Raw genomic sequence first — 26,192 nt, forward strand, 5'->3', positions numbered from 1 at the left:
TCTGCTGGTCAAACCTGTAATTTTCTTCCAAACAATGGCCTTAACCTGTCATTCAATGCACACGTTTACATATACATAAACAATATTTGATACTCTACAAAAACTGCTGTGTATGGCAGCTCTTTCATCTTCAGGATCTGCTTTGCCTGTAAACTTTGCAGGGCCTTGCAGGTGTCACTGTATAGAAATAAACATAGCCTTATTTGGAGATTAATGTAGGAAATGAATATGCATTTTGCTGCTAAATTTTGCATCTCATACACACTACTAACCATGTAAATTAAAACAAAAGTAAACTATGTAAGACGATGTGGAGCACGGACATCCCTGCATGGAGAGTCAGGTGATGACAGCCTTAACCATCATGCAGTTCACTTCTGCTGTATTCCCTTTCAGTTCCCAAGATGGATGACTATATTTTCTCTGCCCCAGTTAAAGGTCCAGCCCTGATGCCCAAACCCAAATTGGTTCTCCTTGGGCAAATGCCAAAATGTTACCCATTATCTTACTGCTTTGCTTAGACCTGTTTCCATCCCCAACCTCAGAACAGTCCCCCCTCCCCAGTCCCCTGCTGTGCTGGGGATCTGAAGGTGAAGACCAGCCTCAGGAGAATAGTCACACATGCATGGGCTCCTTGAGCGGGGTGCTTAACCCCCAGCTCCCTGTGTGCTGAAATGGGGCTGCCCCTGAGCTGTGACTCCACCACGCTTCATGGAGAGCAAGATGGGGCAAAGCAATGAAGGGAAATTCCCCACAGGGTGCAATAACGTATCGTTATCTTTATTAGTCTTAATCTTATTTTCTCTGGGGTTTGCACAGCATACCCTAAGAGATTCAAACAGTTAACCGACAGAAAAGCCCTCATTTTATAAATTGATACCCAGAGTTGGGTAATTCAGGTCCAGAGAGTAAAAGTTCAGACCAAGATTTTTTTTTAACCAACCAGTTGAGCATAAAGACTCACAGAGTACTCAACTGATTGGTTGAAACTAAATCCTGGTCTGGACTTTTACTCTCTGGAGTAAAAGTTAATATTCTATCATAAATATTTAATCATTCAGTTCTCCTTCTTACTCTTATTGTTATTATTATTATTATTATTACCTGGGGCCTGTATCACTAAGCTTAATTTCTTGCTTAGCCGGATATTTAAGTTACCCCAGTTTAAATGGTTTTTATACAGTATTCACTCACTGACATTTAGCCCAGACTACCTTAAATCTGACAAATTATCTGACTAAGCAATAAAATCTGGCTCTGTGATACAGGTCGCAGTGGCAGCATGTTGAGCAACTCAGACTAAATCTCTTTCTTCATGGCCACAGTCTATAGCTTGTACTTTGAATCCTTAGATACTCCCAAGGCAGATGGGTGACATAATCCCTCAGGTGTGTCCTGAGTCTTTCCTGGGACCTCTGCCCAGTGTGACATGCCCAGAACAGCTCCCTTTGGAGCTGTCCAGATGGCACCCTTTCCCTGCAGCTCTGTCCATACTCATATTACACACAGACTGCCCCAGGGGGTGCCGGGAGTCCTGTACAGATCAGGCCAAAAGTATGACATCATCTGCACATAGCAGGAACGGCACTTCAAGCTCCCCATACCAGATGCCCTTCCAACCATTATTGCACCTTGATATACTGTGCATAAAATGGTACACATGAGTGGAGACAATACATTCATACAGGGACCCAAGAGGACACAGTAGCGGTTCTCATACCCCATAATCCTGCAGCACCTTGCACAGTACATGGCAAGTGCTTGGGGTATACAAAGCACATATAGACGTCTTAGAATATTCTCTCAGACCCTAAGCTTTGCAAGGAATAGGTTTTAGTTCTTCAAAAGCTCCACGGTCATGCCGAAATCTGGAGTATACCTCCAGAATCCCAGGTGTGTCCATCGGGTTAATTCTCCTGTCCGGTACCGTGGTACTGTATAAGCTATCCTCAGGAGGCTGAACAGCTTAATCTCCCGCAGCTAGAACAGATCCCACGGTCCCTGATTTTAAATGCAGTAAGTACCTCCCTTTTCAATGGGCCTCATAATAAAAATAATAAAAATAAAGTACTAATAAAATGCTCATATTAATCCATGAAAATATTCAATTTCCATTAGGGGAATTTTTAAAAGGTATTTGGTCCTGCCTCTCCCCACAGATCTGCTCACTATGGGAGGGCTAATGTACTTCTGACCACCCATCTGCTGCCAGTGTTTGTTACTGGAGACTCCATAGCTGTTCGCTTACTAATACGACTGTGCCAGTAATGCTTGAAATAGACAATTCTTCTAATTGTAAAGTCTGACTCTTAGCCAGGTGGTGTTCAGGTTTATTAAACGTGCTGAGTATGGAAACCATGAATACCAATGATCGATAATAACCTGAAGAATTAAATTTCGATTGGAAAAAATATTTTCACCTTTTTCACTTTTTTTTTAGTAGGAATTCATACACTATTTATACGCAAAGCATGTCGATGACTAGGCTCGCAATGTTTCCACACAATTTGATATAGAATCAAATTCATGACCTATTCCTTGCATTAATGATAGAAGCATGCCGCTAGCTCTGAGAGCACACAAAAAGGATTACGTCAGATGGAGTATAAGTGTCAGTCCAGCCCTTCAAAGGAGCCTGACTGATATCAAAAACTCCCTCCTCCCTCTCCTCTCCGGTCCTGACTAGATAGTTCCAGTTTAAGTTGCATCATGGTTGTTTCCTGGACGGGCTTTTTCCCAACGGCAGCCAATCTGAGCCACAGGTATGAAGTGTGCTCCATCAGTCACACGCTTCACACCGGCTCCCATGGCCGATCACTGTCACAATCTCCAGAGAATTCTTAGAACAAATATGTTATTCCTGAGGCGATGTTCATGCAATTAGAGTGTGTCGGCTTCTTTTGCATGATCACTGTTTGCTCTGTTTTTCATTTGTTGAGGCTTTTTCGGTTCAGAGCAGGTGTGGCTGTCTGCATCCATGTACAGTACATGTGAGACATGCGTGATGGAAGGCTGTCACAGGGCCCGGGGGCAAATCAGCGCTATCAGCAAGGGTTAGTGGGGCAATGCAGGAAAAATGCAGGATTGTGCCAGGAAAGGCTCTGACCTGTAATACATGTAGTTCCTACAAGCAAAGTGAGAAAAAATATCCCAGTTTCTTATGCATTTTATGCATGAATAACATGTCTTTGTGGAAGACATTAAGACCTCTGAGCACTACTTAATTTGTGCTATACAGCAGAGAAATTTAGTGGAATTAGCAGATAATTTAAAAATATATCTGTAGTAGGGGAAAATACAGTACTATAGAATTCCTTTCATTTCCACAGCCCACAGCCAAGTAAATATGTAGAAAGAGACAATGGTGTAGCACCGAGGGAAGGACAGTCCTTTTTACTGCCAATACTGCAGGATGCCACAGGTATAGTAATGCATATAAAATACTTTAGTTTGAGCCACAATACTGTACTATGACCTATTCTTCTTCCCTCCTCCCACATATATACTTACATATAGAACAGTACCTAGCAAATTCCTCTAACTACAATATACTGACTCATCATGAAAATCTATAAACACGTGTCTGCTTGTGCCCAAGCTGGTTAGGGTTGTAACCTCCTAGCTTTGCTATTGTGGTGGATAGTGTCTGCACAGTATACTTTGATTTGATTTCTTGTAAATTTTGTCCATTTTTACACACACTATCATACTTGCATAAACATGATTTTACTTACATGTACATGCTGATTTTAATTGCAATTTATGTTTCTCACGTAGCATTATGACTTTATAAGCGGTTAAAATTAATTTCACAGTTTTTTATTACTTGTGAACCCTGTCGGCAAATGTTTGCCTTCTTTGCCTTGAGATTTGCTCTCCTAATATCCAACAAGTCTTTTTTTTTCATTTTCTGTAGTGACTATAGTGAGGGCGTATAGGCCTAGGCATAATGTCACTGTGTGTTGGATAGGGTTGACTTTTTAACTTCAGCTGAAACAAAGACAGATATCACTTTGACCACAAAACACCAGCGCTCATCAACATACAGCCAATGAAGTCCATCCATTTTCCAAACCGCTTATCCTACTGGGTCGGGGGGGTCCGGATCCTATCCCAGAAGCAATAGGCATGAGGCAGGGAACAACCCAGGATGGGGGGCCAGCCCATTGCAGGGCACACTCACACACCATTCGCTCACACATGCACACCTATGGCAATTTAGCAACTCCAATTAGCCTCAGCATGTCTTTGGACTGTGGGGGGAAACCGGAGTACCCGGAGGAAACCCCACGACGACACGGGGAGAACATGCAAACTCCACACACATGTGACCCAGGCGGAGACTCGAACCCGGGTCCCAGAGGTGTGAGGCAACAGTGCTAACCACTGCACCACCATGCCGCCCCGTCAATGAAGTCGTGCTTCAGAAAATGTATGTATTTTTATAGACCTGCAGTATGCAAGCTTTCATAAAATGGCAAATTAACATTACAGGATTGTCTTGTTATTGCTGTTTTCCCTTTGTATAATTTGACTGCATTTGATACATGATTTGTCAAGCAGTTTAGGACGCATGCTATAATAAAACGGCTGAAATGAGGATTTCAGCCCTTCAACAGTACAGGCCCCTTTTATTCTCTGTCAGCAGCATATACAATACAAAAGCATAATTGTGTTGACAAAATTTGCAGGAATCTGGTGTATGTATGTATGTTGCAGCATTACGAGGTCAAACAAAGGTTTAGTTTATCACGGCTTTGCACAGAGAGCAAAAAAAATGTTGTATAATCTGAATTGAGAAATAATAGCTGAATCACTTTCTAAAGGTTTCTTGGGTGCAAACACAAACAGGAAACATTAAGTAATGTTGAGGCAAAGCAATATCATGAAATACGATTCTTATCACCCAGCTTCCCAGGCTGATTCTGATCAGATGCACCAGACAGTACGCAGGCTTTTCTCACTTCCATCAAATAGTTTCATCTCCATGTACAGATTGACAGATTGATATTCATATTATATTACCATGAGAAATAGCATTCTTAATTCATATCACAGAAAAAATAATGCTGGAGATGGGTACTCATACTTTTGGCACACAGTCTGGTGTATGGCTTGCATGTTAGCAAAGGTCAGAGACTGACCCCTATAGGTGAGGCTACAAAACTGCCTGTAACAACTTCAACAAAGCTACAGGGCATTCAGAAATTTTTGCCGTTAATATTACTATCACTGTCTGAGAAATGCATGTGGGTGCAGAAAAAAAAGAATTTATTATACATGAATAAATCTGCATAACTACACACAATACCACTTGACTCAGCTACATCCTCTTTCATTTTGGATTTAAAATCAATACTTCAGATTATTTACATGTACATTATATTTATATACTGTAGCATGTACATTCTATTTATTTATATACTGTAGCAGACATGTTTTTCCAAAGTGACATATAAGTGAGGCCACTAGTACGTTTCAGTACTTCAAAACATCTATTTTTGTAAAAAGCAAGTTCAATAGCCTTTAAATAAATAGGAACTCATGCTGATAAGGTTAGACAAATAATTCCTGTATTGGTCAGTTTCCACCATGGGTTCACTGGGGCAGTTCTGTTTTTCTTCCAAAAATACAAGTACTATGTTTGGATGTTTAGAAATTTATTTGAACTGACAGACTGGAATACTGCTACAATAAATGTCAGTCCATCCATCCGTCCGTCCATCCATCTGTCCGTCCATCCATCCATCCATCCATCCATCCATCCATCCATCCATCTTTTTTCTGTACCTGCTTGTCCTTAAAAGACACATACACAAAATAAAAAATTTCAAACTGAAAATATTTCACTGTCCCAAGCCGATATCAATGACCGGAATCAGGGCCAATCAAGGCATTTTTAATTTATCAATATTGGCTACCACAGCTCGATCCAAAGCCTGATCTTTTAAATTTCCCACATCCTCGTAATTTATGTCTGTAACACATGTTGTAAGGTTCCATCACATGTGGCAGTAAGCCTGACGGACAAGAGCTGAAACTACAAACTATCAAAATGTCAGCTTTCTTTAGTGTGCAGGCAGCAAACATGTGACTGGGCAAATTGGTGTCTCTGGATTGGCCATAGTGTGTAATTGTAAATTTTTAGTTTCTGTGGCCTTGTGATGGACTTGCATCCTGTCTAACATGTTCCCCTTCCTTGGGTCATGCATTTCCTGAGTAGTGTTAGGATTATTTTGCAACAGGGCGCAGTTTAATACAACAAATGTAATTAAGGCTTGCAAAAAATAAGGAAGACCACTTTGAGATTGAGATGCTTACTTAGAGAAAAAATACATCAATGCCTACTGTATGTATATGTGGTATATTTATAAAAAAATCAGGACTCATCCGATATAAATATTGATCGGATTGGGGTACCAAAAAAGTATATGAGGACATCTGAAGTTTTACATGCAGCCTTATCATTTTGAAGTCTTAGTACAAATGACAGAAAATAATCAGCTAAATTTCCTTCTTTTGATTATTATTTTAAAATTATTTATGAAAACTGTGATGACCATAACATCCTTCTGTAATAACTTTAAAGCCAAATTTATGGGTTGAATGCTTCTACAGATCAAAATCCCTTCATGTGTTCAGATAAAGGGAAAATTGGAAATAAACTTTCACTTATGGAAAGATTTTGCTTTATAATGATGTTCGCATCAAAACAATTATTGCATGTGGATCGAACCTTAGACATGTATAAAATAAGTATAGCATATTAGTCCTATTTATCATGGATAGTACACGTGGCTCATTTATAAATGAACAATAAAAAGTCTGATAGGATGAAAGACCAATCCAGATTTCCACTGTTGTTGAACTTATTGTGGAAGTGGAGAAAAGTTCAAGGTCGATGTCTATCCAGGCAGAGTCTAATTTAGTTTTGCATTGGGTCCATTTTGGGTTCTGGCAAAGGCCATTAAATCTAAAAATGAACAAATGTTGACATTGACTCCAATGGTGTCCAGAAGAGCAAAGGTTAATCCTGGCTATGGTACATATCCATGAGCTGTAACAAATAAAACATGAACTCCATGCTCTTCACAAAAGATCACAGAGAGCCCATTTTAGGGAACCCCAAGCCAATTTCCTGCGATGTTTTTCATCTTGAATACTACTTCACACTGTAATGAAAAATACCAGCAAATTTAAAATTTTAATTTTAAATCTCATTATCATTCCAGAGTTTTTAACCCTGAAGGGCTAAAAAAGGCAAATAAGGAATATTTTATTGGTTTTGATGTTAAACAGAAATTATTCCAGAGGTCTAATATTAAAAATATATGTAATATGTAAAATGCAACAGAACAAATAAAAAAACTTGTATATTAGAGCAAGATACACATACATGCTGAAACACAAATGCATTCAGTGTCACACATACCACACCAAGGCCAAGGTCATGGGGAATTCTCACAGAGTCTACATTGCTTTTTAATCTCAGTCAAAACATTGTTCCATGATCACAGATGGGATGGACACATTTCTCTGTGTACCAACAGGTTTACAATTCCTGTGCACCGCAAGTAGTTTCTCAAGGATCAAAAATTTGCTGCTACTCCAATTAGATTCTCAAGGAAAAAAAAAACTATGGATTGAATAGTGAGGTGGTTTTGCGAAGCCAACCTTTGCCAATGAGTGCAGCGTGATGAGTTACAGAAATGGTTCTCAACCTTTTTTGCATCGCGACCCAATTTTTTACCATGCCAGCTCAGTTGTGACACTATTTCAACTATAGGTTTAAATTAACGCTATAATCAAGCATGCAGTGCACTCTCCAATTTGTGCTAATCAATGCCTATTGTCCAAATCTGATTGGATGTGCCAGTGAATTTTAAATTAAGCATCTGTGGTTTGACTTCTTGGATAGGTTGAGTGTAATTAGTTTTGTGTTAAGCATTTGCAGACCTAAAACCCATTTATATAGATTAATTCTAGGATTGGAACTGGGAGATCTGATGGAGGATCAGCATAGGAGCTTGCTGGTTTTAAAATGCTTACATTTCCAACTCTGCCTCGTGACCCTTTCAGAACTTGCTGCAACCAAAATTTGGGTTATGACCCATGGGTTGAGAATTGCTGAGTTACAGGATATGGCATCCCCCTTTAATCTGATCTCTTTGGATTAAAAATTCATCAGAAACCATCACCCTTAGATCAATCCCTGCCCAAATTCCCAATTAAAGCAGACAGAGCAAAAACAGTTTTTGAGAACATAACCGTAAAGTCAAAGGAATTTACAGGGAATTTATATCCTGCATGAAATGTATACTTTCCAGAAGATAATGAGGATGTAGTTTTAGAAAGTTTCGAAATTTAATTAAAGAATATGGTGACAGGGACCTGTACAAAGGAAGAGAATACTGTGCAGTATCCACAGTACAGCTTTAACATCGGATGCCCTTTTTGTCTCTGGAAGTCCCACCCAGGCCAAAGGTCAACAAATTTCCCAGTTTGGAATTTTTGCTTTCAACCCTCAATATTTTCTAGCCACTAGGTTATCACAGTGAAAAAGTTAAAGATGGTGTAGTCTGTGACAGCTGGGCAGTGGGAGTAAAGGCAGTGTCAGCAATGATGATATGCTACCACACAATACACCCTGATAATACACTACCACACAATACACCCTGATAATACACTACCACACAATACACCCTGATAATACACTACCACACAATACACCCTGATAATACACTACCACACAATACACCCTGATAATACACTACCACACAATACACCCTGATAATACACTACCACACAATACACCCTGATAACACACTACCACATAATACACCCTGATAATACACTACCACACAATACACCCTGATAATACACTACCACACAATACACCCTGATAATACACTACCACACAATACACCCTGATAATACACTACCACACAATACACCCTGATAATACACTACCACACAATACACCCTGATAATACACTATCACACAATACACCCTGATAATACACTACCACACAATACACCCTGATAATACACTACCACACAATACACCCTGATAATACACTACCACACAATACACCCTGATAATACACTACCACACAATACACCCTGATAATACACTATCACACAATACACCCTGATAATACACTACCACACAATACACCCTGATAATACACTACCACACAATACACCCTGATAATACACTACCACACAATACACCCTGATAATACACTACCACACAATACACCCTGATAATACACTACCACACAATACACCCTGATAATACACTATCACACAATACACCCTGATAATACACTACCACACAATACACCCTGATAATACACTGCCACACAACACACCCTGATAATACACTACCACATAATACACCCTGATAATACACTACCACACAATACACCCTGATAATACACTACCACACAATACACCCTGATAATACACTACCACATAATACACCCTGATAATACACTACCACACAATACACCCTGATAATACACTACCACACAATACACCCTGATAATACACTACCATAGAATACACCCTGATAATACACTACCACACAATACACCCTGATAATACACTATCACACAATACACCCTGATAATACACTACCACACAATACACCCTGATAATACACTACCACACAATACACCCTGATAATACACTACCACACAATACACCCTGATAATACATTACCACACAATACAACCTGATAATACACTATCACACAATACACCCTGATAATACACTACCACACAATACACCCTGATAATACACTACCACACAATACACCCTGATAATACACTACCACACAATACACCCTGATAATACACTACCACACAATACACCCTGATAATACACTACCACACAATACACCCTGATAATACACTACCACATAATACACCCTGATAATACACTACCACACAATACACCCTGATAATACACTACCACACAATACACCCTGATAATACACTACCATAGAATACACCCTGATAATACACTACCACACAATACACCCTGATAATACACTACCACACAATACACCCTGATAATACACTATCACACAATACACCCTGATAATACACTACCACACAATACACCCTGATAATACACTACCACACAATACACCCTGATAATACACTACCACACAATACACCCTGATAATACATTACCACACAATACAACCTGATAATACACTATCACACAATACACCCTGATAATACACTACCACACAATACACCCTGATAATACACTACCACACAATACACCCTGATAATACACTACCACACAATACACCCTGATAATACACTACCACACAATACACCCTGATAATACACTACTACATAATACACCCTAATAATACACTACCATAGAATTTTGTAAAAAAAAATACTTGACCTGGATGTCAATAGCTGCAAACACATACCTCAGAGCAAGCCCAGAAGGCCATTTTAAAAACCAAATACTGCTATTAATTAATTCACACAAATTCCTTTGGTCACTGCCTCATTTCACCCTCAACTTCCTATTATGACATGCTAGTTATATCTTGACTATTCAGTTATGTTTTCACCATTCATATTAACCAAGAAAAGTAACTTGTCAGCCTAATATTTACTGAAGAAGGCCTCTTACCTGAGTTCCAAGGCAGGCCACCATCATGTGGGTGAGAAGTTTGGCAGCAAACATGGAGAATCTGGAGCACAGCACATGGGACAGGATGGCCAACACAAGCCCTGGGGACAGCAATACAAAGCAAGCATAAAATCATTTAAAAGTAAACTATTCATGAATTAAGCGATAAATACACATTTATTTGGGAGAGGGTGGCTAAACAACATTTTAAGGGGGCTCAAGCCCCTCTGAAACAGGTCTGATGCCTCTGACTCAGTCAGGAAATTAAGTAAATTACAGATCTCACCTGAGATGCAGATGAAACCGGATGTATAGAAGGCCTCGTTGTAGGTGGAGAGCGGGCTGATCTCTGCAAAGGCCGTGTAGATTGAGAAGTGGGAGCAGGCACACTCAACAAAATTCCCACTATCGTCCACCACCCGACAGAACTGGTCATCTGACAGCCAGCTGAGGATCACAAACCATATCAGTGAGCTGCACAAAAACAGCAACCTCAACCTGAACACCCCATCAACACCTTTACATAAAACAATCAGCATTGTGTTTTTTCCCACCTTTTTAAGACGTTTTCTGGAATCATGACAGTCCCAATAATCATTCTCAGTCTCTGCTTGATGTCATTATGACACATTTTCCTCAACATATAATAATAAAATAAGCTTACATATGCTTTTTCTGACCATGTAACTTTTCATAATTCAGATGTCACAAGAGTAAAATGACTTGGAATGTGATTTTAGGAAATTATAGGATCGTTGGAATACTGAAGTAAGCTTGTGCATTGTGGATCAGCTACCTTTCTGCAGCCTGGTTCCACAGAAGACACAGAGAATGCTGAGGTCTAATGCGATGGTTGGTGGTGTGGATGCGGTAGACGACTTCACTGTCGAGGAGAGGACGTGATCTGTGTTCCAAAAGGCTAACAGAAAACACCTGCAGCGATGAAAACAAAAAATGACAGGTAATATGTGTTACTCACCCCCTTCTGCCTCCTACAGCCTAAAACAGCCATCTATGGGGGTGTACCTAGAATTTCTGGACCCTCTGACAAAATTTTACCTTTGCCCTCTGGCCCAGTTTTACATATTCAAGGACCTCCATCAAGTGGTGGGCCCCCTGAATCTGTCAGGGTATCCAGGCCCTGCAGACACTAATGACTGTCTGCTATATGCTCCTTGAGGAAGAATATTTCATCCATCCATCCATTTTCCAAACCGCTTATCCTACTGGGTCGCGGGGGGTCCAGAACCTATCCCGGAAGCAATGGGCACGAGCTAGGGAACAACCCAGGATGGGGGGCCAGCCCATCGCAGGGCACACACACACACCATTCACTCACACATGCACACCTATGGGCAATTTAGCAACTCCAATTAGCCTCAGCATGTTTTTGGACTGTGGGGGGAAACCGGAGTACCCGGAGGAATGGGGAGAACATGAAAACTCCACACACATGTGACCCAGGCGTAGACTCGAACCCGGGTCCCAGAGGTGTGAGGCAGCAGTGCTAACCACTGCACCACCATGCCACCCCAGGAAGAATATTTCTTGATGAAATTTGAAGGAATTATAATTAACTTCATAAATTTAAGAAAATTGTTTTTAAAATGCTTTTGCAAATTTCACCTAAATTTGTGCAGGTATATGGTGTAATATAACATATACTCTAACAACCATTACATAGTAAATAATATTTGCTGTTTGCTTGCCTTGTCATTGAGTGCCATGGTCCTGCTGTTGGTAAGGAACCAATGCTCAGTGCTGTACTCTGTGAACTGCACCTTCTGGCAGGCAGATGGGGTGATGCGGCCTAGCGAATGGGCTGGCACCTTCAACAGAGATACTGGTAGCTGGAAGTAATCACCATTCTTTCCTGGAAAGGTGTGCCCATTTATCTGAGTAGGGTACCAGTGGTAGGCAGCAATGGCTATGTATGGACAACTGTCCCAGACTGTCCTGCCCCTGAAACAAGAAAATACATACCCAGGATGCAAATAATGTCTGTCAGTGACTGCATTTTCGACATAATTTTTGTTCCATGATTAACTTTAACTTTAAATATAACCATTACACAGTATATTACACTTAAATGTTTATTACTGATTCAAAGAAAGAGTTGTTTTAATTACTATTACCACAAATGATATGGCACAAAAATGCCCTTTTTCTCAAACGGACCGAGAAAAGAATTTGTTCGCCCGAAGATAATCTTGAGAAGCCGTTAAGTCTCGATATGTTTAAAGGCAAAGCACTTTGCATGACTTTGTTTGCACTTCCTGTCAAAAGTTAACAATGTGAATCAGCACAGCCTGGACTGACCTCTGGCCTTGCGATCCACACTCGACGCCTGTGAGGAGCGAGAAGGCGAAACGCTCTGCCACCTCAGCTAGCTGACTCAAGCCACGCGTGTCCAGGCGGCTAGGATTGGCCAGTGCGCACAGGAGGTTGTAGGTTAGCCCCCTGCTGCTATCCGCCAGAGAGGTCTGCTCTGCCTCTTTCAAAACCTGGTACAGGGAGGGGGCCAGGACTAGTGATACTCTCCATAAAGAGCTTGCTAAACATGCAAGGGAATATCGTTCACAAATGGCAAAAGTATCACACTTAAAATCCTTTGCCTACGGAAAGCAACTTGACTTCACTGAAAAACATGAAAAAAATCACTTTTTTTTTAGAAAGATTAAAAACTCTTTGTTTACATTTTTTCCGTTTATAGCAAACTCACAGCACGAAACCAGAAAAGCAATAGGCACTGGACTGTCTATTTTGACTATTTCCAGTAGGACATTGATGTTATTTAAGTAACAAGAGGGTCTGTTCATAACTACACTAATTTATTCCATACAAGAGGACTTTCCTTGTCCCAGACAGTAATTAATTGTAAGGAACATCTATAACAACTAAGCAGTTGAAAACGCATCAGTCCAACTTGAAAGGCCTTGAATCCATTGAAATCTGTCATTCAGTATGCCTCGAATGATGCCTTCAAAAACAGACCTTTAAATACGGCCTACCTGTGAGAATCCATATATACCTCGTATTACTGCATAACATATGTACCTTATAACTGTGTCAGTGAAGCTTAATGCTAAAAAGCACTATTCACTATATTAAAAAATAATTCACTGCTATGATAACATAACATGATGACAAAAGAGCATAAATGCTATAATCATAATAAATGTTCACAGAAAAAGTGTTCCAAAGATTTACATTACTAAAGATCTCAAACAAACAAAAGCCTCAATACTAGTAACTATTACTAATGGGACAATATTTAAGTTTACAGTCGCATATGAACGTGTTGGGCATTCACCTTGCTCAGTCCATCTAGCACAGCAGTAAGTTGCTCAAGGGTGACCTCCATGGAGACCTTATTAACGAGGCCCTGCAGAACACGATCAAGGATAGTGACATCCAGTGGCTGCTGCAGCTGATCCAGCAGTGCCCAGACTGCTTGTGTCTCAGAATCTGACACCACAGTCACATTGGCAACCCCAAACTCGGAATGCACTCTGGCGCCACCTGTGGCCTCTGACAGCAGCACCTGGAGGCGCTTTGGAAGAGGATTGGATGATGCCGAGTCAGGTGTAAGCACAATATCCAAGAAAGTGCTCCTTTGTCCTTGCTCAAAAGATAATCTACCCTCTGCCATTTCAAAGTCCATCCCTGCAACGGCAGGCCAAATAAGAGATGGACCCACTGCTTCGGCTCTCTGGAGCTCCTGCCGAATTGAGCACAGACAGCAATATCAGCAGTCAAGTATGATAAATGCTAGTAATGTACTGTAGAACAAATCCAACACCACATACATCACACACATTAGATTAAGTTAGACTTGATGATAGCTGTTAAATATAAAGGCCATACAATCCTATCGATATCATGGTCTGAAAAGCAAACTTCATACATGGATTGAGCCTTTATTTTCAGATTTGGAACAGATTAATCAGTGAGTATACTTTGTGCCCACCCTCACCTGCAAACGGTACTGCACAGACACGGTAGAGAGGGTGCCGCCATCCCGAGACACCTGCAGACTGAGACGGGTCACTTTCTTGTGGACCACTGGCAGTCGGGAGCCCAAGGCAAAGTATACCAAGCCCAAAGGATCATCGCTTTCCAAAATGCTTATGTTTGCAAAGCGGGCACTCTGGTTGATGGCGGCCCCTAGGCCGACTTGGTAAATCTCCACCAGGAACCAAGACTGATATTCTGGCTCCTAAATGTACATGTGGAGAGAAGCAACAGGCTTCTTGAGCCATACTGACAACAATGTAAGATTTATGACAATTACTCTGCACTGAAAACCTAAGAAGCCATTCATGGGATTGATATCGCATCTCCTTGTAACGATGGAGAAGGGAGCTTAGTAGGGAGACCGCGATTGGTATGGTAAAAATTTGGTATGAAGAGTAGTTATTCCCTGTCGACACAGATAAAAGACACGTACCTGGTCATGACGGATCTCTAAGGTGAAGGTACACAGCACCTCTCCCTGTCTGCAGAATGCAGTGCCTGTTGTGTGATGGAGTTCCTTTGTCAGATCGACACCATCTTTTATTAAAGATGGCACAGATGTATTGAAAGTAGCACGCCAAAGTATGGCAACATCTTCAAAGGCCCTAAGCGACAAAAAAAAGTAAATAAAACAAGAGTACAAAAAAAACTGGAGGACATATGCACTTATTGTTCAATATATTGATGAACAAGCCACGGTCCTATTTCACTATACTAAATGATTCCTAAGTCTTAAAAATACCTATTCTCCTGTCTTTGGAGGACAAGTACAGTGGTTCTGTTTTCAGAGTCTTCATCCAGAAAAAGGCCACTCTGTGAGGCTGCACTGAAACCCACAATGCCATTCTGAAAGTCACTTCCTGAAACAGAGATCATTAGCACAATTAAAACATTAAAACTATGGAAAGATATTTAATGTTTAATATACATGACAAGCAAACTGTGACTCCCAGCATCAAGGTCATTAAACTCCGTTTCAGCATATTTGTCTGGGTTGTCTCAACATACGGTGTTTGTTAAGTAACTGAATACAGCACTGGAAAAATTAAGAGACCATAGCACCATTTTTTTGTTTCACTGATTTCTCAATTTATAGAGAGAGAGAGAGAGAGAGAGACAGACAGACAGACAGATAGAAAGAGTAAACTGCAACCTGTTTCTTTTCTGTTTGTCATTAATGGAGGGCTTATTCCTTACTTTATGGGACTTCAGTCCTGCTTCCAGGATGGGGGTGGCAGACCTGATCTATGGAGAGCCGCTGTGGGTACAGGTTTTTGACTTCTCAATCAGCCAATAACAGAGGAATGGAGTTGAGAACTATTGGTTTACTATTGGCTGATTGAGAGGTCACCCCAAAAACTGCACCCACACTGACCCTCCATGGGTCAGGTTTGCCACTTCTGTTATAGGGGCCTGATATGGACTGCTCTAGCAGTGCACTTCACACCTGCACATAGTGTTTCGCTTTCCTTTTGAAGGTCACTCCAATTCATGAGACTCTGTCAGATAAGTTGACTGTCATCTCTGCCATTAGAAAGTCACTTAGACATTCTGAGCCTGGAAGAAATCTGCCAATGTAGCCTCCTGCCAGCTGAATCGTGGTTAAACATGATTTAAAAACTGCTGATTTTTTTTTTTTATATTGAGTAGTGTCTTAATTTTTTCAGCGCTGTAAGTGCTCTATAATAAATTCACCCTTTTTTGGATATTTTAATATCGCAGTACTCTTCAAAGCCCCAAAGGCACAAACATACTGAAAGGGGGAAATAATTCATTTGAAATTACCTTGAATAATAATTTTGGCAAAGCCGGTAAACCCTTGGTCATCGGCATCCCTAATGATCTGTGCCCCTCCCTCGGGGTCAGTAAGGTAGATGAAGAAGACCTCCTGTCCCTCTGGCTCAAGGTCATCCAGAATGAGCAGGATGACCTCTGCCACCTCTTGGCCCTCCTGGAGCGATATCACAGTAGACTCCAGCTGGAAGTCCTCACCTTCTAGGGCCCATGTCACATTCGACTCTGGAACAAAGGGGGTGCCACCCAACCCAGCTTCCAAACTTTTGCCTCCATAGGCTCTGACACTGACCATTATGGTTCCTGTGAAACCAGCTGACCTTCTCACCCTCAGCGATATCCTCTGCTGCCCTGTTTCATTAGCACTGTCTTCTTGCACATGCAGGAGGGCTGGCCCAATGCTAAGAAGACCACTAGCCATGTCATTGTCTAGAATGGTGATAGAGGCACTGCTAAGTCCTGGAATAATCCTGGGTTGGGCTTGGGGAGAGGAAGGACTCAGGACCTCGGCACCAGTCAGGTTCACATAGAAGGTCTCACTGGGCTCTGTCAGCTCATCATCCAGTATAGATAGACGAATGACAGCGCTGGTCTGATGGGGAAAGAAGACCAGCTCCCCATCTTGTACTGGCACAAAGTCCTCCCCTGCTTTGGCACTGCCATCCCATGTCTTGTAGGTTAGTTTAGTGTGGTTGCCACGAAAACCAAACAAGCGTTGCACATAAAGGGTGATGGTCTTCACATCTTCCTTGACGACTAGCTGTCGGGATTCTGAGGAGAACAGGAACACACCCAGGGGCTCCACCTCAGCCAACGTGAAGTGAGACCTGCAATGGGCAGCAAGAAAGGTCAGTATCTAAGTCCATTAAAGGTTTTACTCACTGGGGAAATCTATTTGATCAAAAGCAAAATGAAAAAAATATATATGCACATATTGCATAATACAAAGTACAGGTTGAACTACAGGACAAATAAGGGCAAAGGTTAAAACCTGAGTGTCTTTTCTCAAAGACTAAGGACTGAGTGACACAAATGTGTGCAATATCACATATGTGACCCTCCAGCACAAAACTGTACACTTGGGTCAAAAATTAGAAATTAGGATTATGTTATCAAATGAAAGCACAAAAAATCCTCAAAAAATATCTAAAAATACGGCCATGCGACTTCCGTACGGTTTTGTGCTGGAGGGTCACATATTTTCTTCACTCATTTCTTTTTTATAAATTGAAACTTCATCTGTATCTTTAATTGAGACTTGTTTTTAATCCTAGTCACTACCTATTCAGCACTGACTGAATTACAAGTGCCCCATTTAACTAAGAAAATCAAAGGTAGTTAAATTTATAGTAACTCGTACTTTGCAGTTCTGTGGACTAAATAATATTGCTTAAATAACGCTTTTATTACCAACTTTCAAAGCATTCTTTCAAAGAATTCTTTAGTGCTAAGTCAAGCATTGTTATTTATTATATTTCGCAATTTGATTTTCCTGCTACTGTAAATCCTCATTGTGTTAGTTATTTTCGGAAGCTAAGTTCCAGTGATGTGGTGTACATCGCTTGTTCCGATACTAATAACTACTCATACGGTACTTGTTACTGTTCTTTCATTCGAAGATTAGTCTATCAACAGTTGTACCTAAGTTGGCTCCTTGACATCTGCACGCTTGAAATGTATTACAGTATCTGCCTTCCTTGTACATTGCTTTGGGCAAAAATGTTAAATAGGAAAATGTGAATGTATTCATAATTCTGAGATTGATTGCAAAATGATTTTAAGCATTCTAAGAAAAGGGATGATGTCACCTGAGTCGAGCCCCTCCAGGAACATTAGCATGTGCTGCAGTGAGATACACGGCATAGGTTGCAAGATCAGATGCATTTAATGCGGCGGTAAAGGACAGTATTTCACTTTTCTCTCCATTAACCAGTCTCAAGGTGCCTGCAAGAAAAAAAAAACAATGTCATGGTATTCTTCTTCATTGACGTTTTAGAAAACTTAATTTGCTAAAACCTCTCACCTGAGCTTGGTCTGACGAGGCCTAACTGGACACCTGGTGGGGCCTGACCAGGTGGATATCCAGATCTCCATTCCACATCCACATCGCCATAGAGCCCACTGCGGGACACAAGTGCCTCACAGGAGCCGGTGTTAAAATCTGAGACGTGTAGAACTACTGATTCAAATCCAACCTAGAACCATGTGTGAAAAAACATTGCAGAGTATTTTGCCTTTTTTCTGATTGCACCAATTCAGTTTTACTACTCATGATCATTTGCATATGATAAACTCTGTTTTAACAGAAAGGCTCCATAAAGAGAGCACATTTTATAAAAAAATATTTAGTAAAATATCAGCAAAGAAACATATCCAAAATGTGAGTCTAATAAAAAATAAAATACATAATAATAATAATAATAATAATAACAATAATAATAATAATAATAATATTTTAGTAGTAGTAATAATAAATATATGTTCCAGGAAAAAGTTACATTTTTGCGCCACCTTGTGGTACAACCCTATTGAAACTAACCTCTGAATTGGCAACTTCTTCATGAACAGTCAATACGACTCTCTGTGACTCACGCAGTATCCGAGGAGCAGAACTGACTACGGACCCGATGAGGTTCACATCTGTCAGCTCAATGGTGAATTTAAAGCCAACAGCAAAGAACACCTTTAAAGAGAAGTGACAAGTACTTACAAAGATCTCCCACAAAGGATGTATAGAAAGCTTCTTAATATGCATGGTAAAACTTAAAACAATCCAATATATTCCAATATATAAATTAATAAAAAAAAAAACCTTTATTCACTAGGTGCTGCAGATTAATTATTCTTAGCTAGCACAGTTAACAACAACAAGAGTGTTGCCATATTATTGCCAAAATTACTGACACTGCACAGTTGCCGCATAAATTTATAGGTCACATTGTTGCATAGTTACTCACCTGATTGCTAAGTGGCACTGTGGTCCTAGCAAATTTTGCCCCATCCTTCATAAAGAGGCTTCCGAGGATTGCATCTATGAGGGGCCCCTGGTCTGGCATACTACCAGTTATTCTATAGTCTGCTGTGACATTGCCAAAAGTCCCAGGGTGCCGTGTGATATTCAATGAGATGTACCGAATGTAGTTTGTTAGATTGACCTCCAAGGACTGGAATTCTGGGTACAAAGCAAAGACGCCATGGGGCTCATCATTTGCTCTGACCTTGATCTGGGTCTTGCTCCTCTTGCTGTCAAGCTCAGCCCCCCCAGCAACAGAGCTCAGCTGTATGATGTACACCTCCTCCAGCTCAGGCACACTGTCTGGCAACAGGCTGACAATTACTTTAGCTAATCTCTCACCCTCAATAATTATTACAGAACCCCTAAGTAAATAGAAGTCTTCAGCGGTATCTGAATCACTCAGGATCTCCCAAAAAACCTAAAAAAAAAAAAACAGACGTAATAGCTAGAGAATTAAAAGAGAGCAGAATTCCATCCATCCATCCATTTTCCAAACTGCTTATCCTACTGGGTCGTGGGGGGCCACCATGCCACCCCCGAGAGCAGAATTCAGTACAGAAAAAGCTTAACAGAAAAACCACATTATTTTCATTACATGGTGCACATATAAAGAAAAAAAGTACATTTTGACAAATCCCATGTGTTTTGCCATATTCCACATAACTGGGATAGTTCAGAATTTCCTTATTTTTGTTTAATCTGTAGGGGCGGCATGGTGGTGCAGTGGTTAGCACTGTTGCCTTACACCTCCGGGACCCGGGTTTGAGTCTCCGCCTGGGTTACGTGTGTGTGGAGTTTGCATGTTCTCCCCATGTTGTCATGGGGTTTCCTCCGGGTACTCCAGTTTTCCCCCCCACAGTCCAAAAACATACTGAGGCTAATTGGAGTTGCTAAATTGCCAATAGGTATGTATGTGTAAGTGCAGGGTGTGTGTGTGCCCGGCGATGGGCTGGCCCCCCATCCTGGGTTGTTCCCTGCCTCGTGCCCATTGCTTCCGGGATAGGCTCCGGACCCCCCGCGACCCAGTAGGATGAGTGGTTTGGAAAATGGATGGATGGATAACCAATTAACAAAGAGTTTTTTGCAAGAGAATCCTTGGTCAATGTTATAGACATACTGTGATATTGCCCATGACTCCTTCGCTACGCATGATTGGGAGGGAAATGTTCAGGGGTCCTTCAGCGTCACTTGGTTCATTGTAGCTTCGCTCCATAAGGGCCTCAGGAGTAAAATGCACTATACCGTTTGGGTCTCCAAACTTCTCTATCTGATACAAAAAGACAAACATAAACCCAAATCACTAATATGTTTACTTACACCACATAGGCACAACAATCCCTAACAATCTATATTTACTAGAGACAGTGATATAAATGAGAATTAATAAAAAGAAAGTCATTCTTTTTACTTATGCAAATATTCTAATTTGCCATGTTTTTTTCAATAATTATGAAGTTCAAGTTTCAAGCCTTAATATCACAAAGGTTCCAACTAACATCATGCCACCCTCATAGTTCATCAACTAGACTAATTTTACTGAGATATTTGTGCTACTAAGGATAGGTGTGTTGAATTATACAGCAGCAAGACACCATTGTGATATACTTGAAATTAAAAGATTTTCTCTGCATCCCTGCTTCGTTTTGCATCTTGTAAAAAATAGTTTCAATGTTAAAATGATCAATATATATATATATATATACTCCCTGAAACGTCATCATACTTTAGAGACTTACTGTAAGCATTACACTTCCTTTCTTGGCATCAATATCTGTGTCTCCAGATAAGAGGTTGAGAATGACAACAAACGTCTCTGCAATTTCCACTTCTCCATGGGGCAAAATCCACAGCTCAATACTACGAACTCCACCCTCCCCATCTCTGAAATGGAACGATCCATTCACAGGTTCCCCAATGTCTGTATTATTTGCTGGCAAAATCTCCTGTGAATTGGGACCTAGAATCTTCCAGATTATCTGAAAAGTCATCACAAATAATATTAATGAAACTGCAGAATGTAATCAAAATAAACCTATTCCTTTGGAGTGTTATAAAAAATTCAATAAAGTGTGTTTTTTGGAAAAAATAATATGTAATGTTCTTTTAAACATGCATGTATTTAAATTCCTTTAGGAATACATAAAATCAACTTTAAAAAATATACTGAAGCAGATATCAAACCATTGGCTTGGTATTCTAAAACATTTACATGCATTACTGTAAAACTGCATAAAAACATTTTTGATATACAAATTGTGAAATCATATTCACTTATCCATCCTTTTCCCATAATTTTATGGAAGGAGGCACTGAGTCGTGAAAATCTGTCCCAGGCACTGAGACCTTGAAACCTGTCCCAGGAAGAACAGGGCACACCCTAGATAGGATAGCTTTCCATCCCATATATAAACATTGCACAGGCAATTTAGAGGCACTAATGCATCTGAAATGAATGCTTCAGGACTGCAAAAGGAAATCAGAGTTCATGCAGACTCCACACACTGAGCCAGAGCAGGAATTAAGCCCACAATTCTGGAGGTGTGAGGCCACAGGGCTCCCCATTGAGCCACCCAATTTCCATGCATCTGGGACAAAAAAACACAAGGTCACTACTTGAATAGTGTTCTGAAGTGCACTTCAATATAAATAACTTACTGTGGTTTCGCCTACCAGCCCGCCTGTCCTCTCCAGCATTAGTGTGAGGCTTAATGTACTGTTGGGATTTTGTATGGTGAGCCTGCTGTGGTTCAGGAAGCGAACCACCCCATTTAGAGAGTCACTTTTAGCAATGGTTATCTGTGCTACTAAATGCCTTCCAAGTATGGCTCCTCCAGTAGCTCCTGAAAGCTGGATTTCAAACATCTCACTGTATTCCCTGCCAAGACAAACAAGCGTATCCTCATTTCATTACATGATTTCTAGTGCTTTGTCAACTTTTTCACATGTCAACAGCACCATGCCACTAATAATGGACAGCTCTATGACCTTATGTAGGTCATCAACCTCTCATAGCCTTCTCACCTGTCAAGATCATCAATAATAGACACATTTATATAAGTTTGGTTCTGTCCTTGGTTGAAGGTGACAGAACCATTAGGGAGGATGAAGTCAATGTTAGCCAGCGCAGTGAAGCTGCGAGTGATGTACTCTGCCATGATCTGACCATAGGTACCTCTTCTTCTTAACAAAGGAATGAAGATCACACCCACATCTTCTTCCACTGTGAAGGAAATATTGTACAAATACAACACAGGCTATAGCAATTATAATCTCCTGTACAGAAGCAAGTGCATGTTGTAGCGGGCTGTGCTCACCAGTTATATTGATGTAGTCAGGGTCAAACTCCACAATGCCCTCTGCATTGTCATTTTTATGAATTACAATCATAATGAATGAGACGTTTCTTATGGCTGGAGGCTGATCAAGCTGGAGACCCTGCTCCTTTACTGCAAAGTCCCAGTTACTAAACACAGACCAAGAAAACCATGATGTCACTGCTCATTCCTGGGTCATTAAGTTAGGTAGCACTACGCAGGTTAGGGTCATCATGCCATACCTGTTATTAAGAAGCTCCACTTGGGTGATATTGACATAGAAGACCTCAGGTCCCTCTGGAAGATCATCATCCAAAATTTCCAGTGAAACTGTTTGCAGAGTTACACCTGGCCCAAAAAGCAATTGCCCCATAGCTGGGACAAAGTCCAAACCACTAATGGCTGTATTGCTGACAGTCTGATAGGACAGTAGCACACTGTTAAATGTGCCCTTGGAGCGTAGCATTGTTATATTCACCTGAAAAACCATGATACATTTTTACCAGCATGCAATTTTGTGTAAAAAATATTATTCATCTCAGGTCTTTAAAAGGACAAGTATTTTATAGATGCTAGTATTTTATTGTAACAATATGGATTGATGGAATGATTTATTGTGTGACGTCTCTTCGATGCTTACTATCCTCGCTTCTTCTGAGGTGTTCAGAAGCTCCTGAGTAAAGGAGAAGAGACCGTATGGAAAATCACTGGCTGTCACGGTAAGGTTGGCCTGCCTGCTGGCAGGGCTGATCTCAGCTTCAGCACTGACTGCACTCAGGATCAACTGGTAGACACGTCTTTCTTCTGGTACATCATCATCTAGGACCTGCAACAAAAGTCCACTTAGATCATGTAAAAAAAATTTGATTGACCTGCTGCAGGTCACTTAGAACAAGAATGTACATATGAACTCTTTTCCCGAATTTAATATAGTTTCTGAAGATCTTCTACCAATGGGAGGCTTCAGTATGACAGGAAAAGCTGCAGTGGGAAGCAGAGACTATTGTTCCCCTGAAACTGGAATTGAAAAAAAATACCTTCAGCCTGATGGTGGCAGCAGACTGACCATCTCTCATGGTTACTACTCCAGAGGTCTCCTCAAACTCAGAGTCCACAGCTGGAGTGATGTTCCAATAAACCTGAATCTCTCCGAAGATCCCAGGACCTCGCTCCAACCTAACATGAATGTATATCACAGGTCATTATGCGAAAAGCCATAGTGTATCGTCTATGGGCTAATCATTGGATTCACCCAATGTAACACATACAAGTTTAAGAAAAACTAGAATTTTTTGCAGTAAGTTAATTATTATTATTGTGCATTCTTGAGTCATTTTTCAGTTTGAAAAATGCCTATAAATTGCCAATGATGTGTGCATGTGTATGTGATCTTTGATGTCCTGCTCTCCCCAGGGTGAAGCTTCCCATAACCTTGCACTAAATAAGCAAGTAGAAGATGATTGGATATATAGGTTTCAAATGTGATACTGTGGTTATCAGGCACATAAGTCTATACCTGACCAATGCAGTCCCATTGTAATTGCCCTGTGGCTCTCCGATAAAAATATTTCTAGAGGATTCGGCAATGCTGACAGTTCCAAGGGCTCCACGATCTCCCAGGATCACAATGGTGGCCACACCTGAAAGAACATATTACAGTAAGTCCTAAAACATCACTTATTGTAAATTTCTCACTTCCCTACTACAAGGCACTAACCCTTAATGGTATCAATGACACCCTCATTCTTAGGTGCCAGGAGATGGACCATGAATCTCTCATCCCCCTCAAGGACAGCATCAGCCAAAGCAGATATCACCAGTGTTTTCTTGGATTCGGTCTGGAAAGAGCCAAGCGTAAAGAATGCTTTAATCAGGCTGAAACATTTCCTCTTATTTGTAAAAACATTACTTTAAGGTTTTGCACTGGCACTAGTGAGTATGTGGTAACAAGACTATGTCATGCCTCATTGAACTGCAGTGTGCCATTGAGAGGCTTCAAGTCATCCTGGGCCGTGTCCTCCAGACGCCACAGAAGATGCACTATTCCCCTGCCCCCAGGACTCCGCACAACTGTCAAAGTTGCTACACTGCCAGGGTCATCAGTAAACTGTGGCTCCATAACTGTTACCTTGAGCAAAGCAAAGCACTTAATGAACAAACTGTAAAACAATAGTGAGACAAAATGGGAGGAAGGGAAGCAGCTCTTTATTAATCTCTCTGTCGTATCTTACAGAATGTTCCTCAAATCCGAACAGTCCAAGGGGAGAGTCATTGGGGCCGATGCTGACTGTCACCATAGTTTCATTTCCCAGTCTGGCTCCACCCATTACTTGAGTCAGCGTCACACTGAATGTCTCCAAAAGCTCCACAGCACTATCATCAATAATGGTGATCTCAATAATGCTCATTGCCTGTTGGCCAAAACAGCATGTGTGGAGGTCACATTCACAAAAGCATAAATTAAACACCAAAAATGACGTTATACTACTCAGATGGATTCATGGCACCTGCCCATCTTGAAAAGTGACATTTCCTGAGGCAGGTGTAAAATCTTCAAAGCTAGCACTGATTGGCCGAGCTTCCCAGTACACAACCACAATCCCTCTCCTGCCAGCCAAACGAGCAACAGGTAGCTGCACCAGGTTCCCCGGAGGAGGCACCTCATATGCTTGTACCGGATCTGATATATCCTACAGAAGAATACAAAATTAAATAACCTTTCTATTATACTTCATCTGATATAATAATATTCTGTAGTCTAAAATAGACAATAAACTGGTAGCACATAGGAAAACACATACACTCACACAAAAAGTACCTTAGTTATGTTAAACAAGACGACCCCCCTAGGGTCATCATTCTCTTGAATAGTGACCTCTGCAACCTCCATGCCTGGTCTTTTCAGACTTGGTTGCCCTCCCCCCATAGATCCTCTAAGAAGCTCCACACTAGATATGTTGATGAGGAATCTCTCAAGCAGCTCAGGAACATCATCCTAAAAGGACAGTGACAAGCAGTGATCTGTAAGAGTTACAGTCAATTGCACTGATAGAGATGCCTGTGACATTTGTTATAATTTCTTAGAAAAAAATATCTGAATAATACCTGTTCACAAAAATGTTAGTGTGGAAATATTTCTCTACCCATAATGATGCAGTAATTGAACACAAGACAAAAAGAGACCAAACACTGCAATTTATAAGAACATAAACTATTTATAAAAATGGCAGTATTTTCTTAGTGTGGCTGTGGTCATACAAAGTGATAATTTTTTGCTTCCACTGTGGGCAAGGAATGGGCTAAATGTCTGATGTTTCATAAATGGGTATTACAGGCAGTTTGGCCTACAGCCCTGAAGCAATTGCATTATCCCCCATAGTACCAAG

General features: G+C 40.8%; 1 protein-coding gene across 2 annotated transcripts in view; it reads right to left on the minus strand.

The window, feature by feature from the left end:
• adgrv1 (adhesion G protein-coupled receptor V1) overlaps positions 1 to 26,192 on the minus strand; it is a 105,552-nt gene that overhangs the window by 17,971 nt on the left and 61,389 nt on the right. For both annotated transcript variants that reach the window (XM_048982871.1, XM_048982863.1), the window contains 28 exons: positions 25,625 to 25,801; positions 25,314 to 25,496; positions 25,038 to 25,217; positions 24,770 to 24,934; positions 24,524 to 24,644; positions 24,323 to 24,446; positions 23,844 to 23,982; positions 23,447 to 23,632; positions 23,049 to 23,284; positions 22,807 to 22,955; positions 22,514 to 22,712; positions 22,148 to 22,367; positions 21,229 to 21,468; positions 20,610 to 20,759; positions 19,434 to 19,910; positions 19,016 to 19,159; positions 18,500 to 18,671; positions 18,285 to 18,420; positions 16,468 to 17,303; positions 15,425 to 15,542; positions 15,116 to 15,287; positions 14,642 to 14,884; positions 13,979 to 14,386; positions 12,985 to 13,169; positions 12,375 to 12,627; positions 11,462 to 11,598; positions 10,952 to 11,112; positions 10,666 to 10,766 (listed from right to left, as the gene is read on the minus strand). In XM_048982871.1, coding sequence (XP_048838828.1) covers positions 10,666 to 10,766; positions 10,952 to 11,112; positions 11,462 to 11,598; positions 12,375 to 12,627; positions 12,985 to 13,169; positions 13,979 to 14,386; positions 14,642 to 14,884; positions 15,116 to 15,287; positions 15,425 to 15,542; positions 16,468 to 17,303; positions 18,285 to 18,420; positions 18,500 to 18,671; positions 19,016 to 19,159; positions 19,434 to 19,910; positions 20,610 to 20,759; positions 21,229 to 21,468; positions 22,148 to 22,367; positions 22,514 to 22,712; positions 22,807 to 22,955; positions 23,049 to 23,284; positions 23,447 to 23,632; positions 23,844 to 23,982; positions 24,323 to 24,446; positions 24,524 to 24,644; positions 24,770 to 24,934; positions 25,038 to 25,217; positions 25,314 to 25,496; positions 25,625 to 25,801 — 6,012 coding nt within the window. The remainder of the gene's footprint in view (positions 1 to 10,665; positions 10,767 to 10,951; positions 11,113 to 11,461; positions 11,599 to 12,374; positions 12,628 to 12,984; positions 13,170 to 13,978; positions 14,387 to 14,641; positions 14,885 to 15,115; positions 15,288 to 15,424; positions 15,543 to 16,467; positions 17,304 to 18,284; positions 18,421 to 18,499; positions 18,672 to 19,015; positions 19,160 to 19,433; positions 19,911 to 20,609; positions 20,760 to 21,228; positions 21,469 to 22,147; positions 22,368 to 22,513; positions 22,713 to 22,806; positions 22,956 to 23,048; positions 23,285 to 23,446; positions 23,633 to 23,843; positions 23,983 to 24,322; positions 24,447 to 24,523; positions 24,645 to 24,769; positions 24,935 to 25,037; positions 25,218 to 25,313; positions 25,497 to 25,624; positions 25,802 to 26,192) is intronic.

The sequence above is a fragment of the Brienomyrus brachyistius genome, chromosome 2 (assembly GCF_023856365.1).
Source record: "Brienomyrus brachyistius isolate T26 chromosome 2, BBRACH_0.4, whole genome shotgun sequence".
Classification (NCBI taxonomy): domain Eukaryota; kingdom Metazoa; phylum Chordata; class Actinopteri; order Osteoglossiformes; family Mormyridae; genus Brienomyrus; species Brienomyrus brachyistius.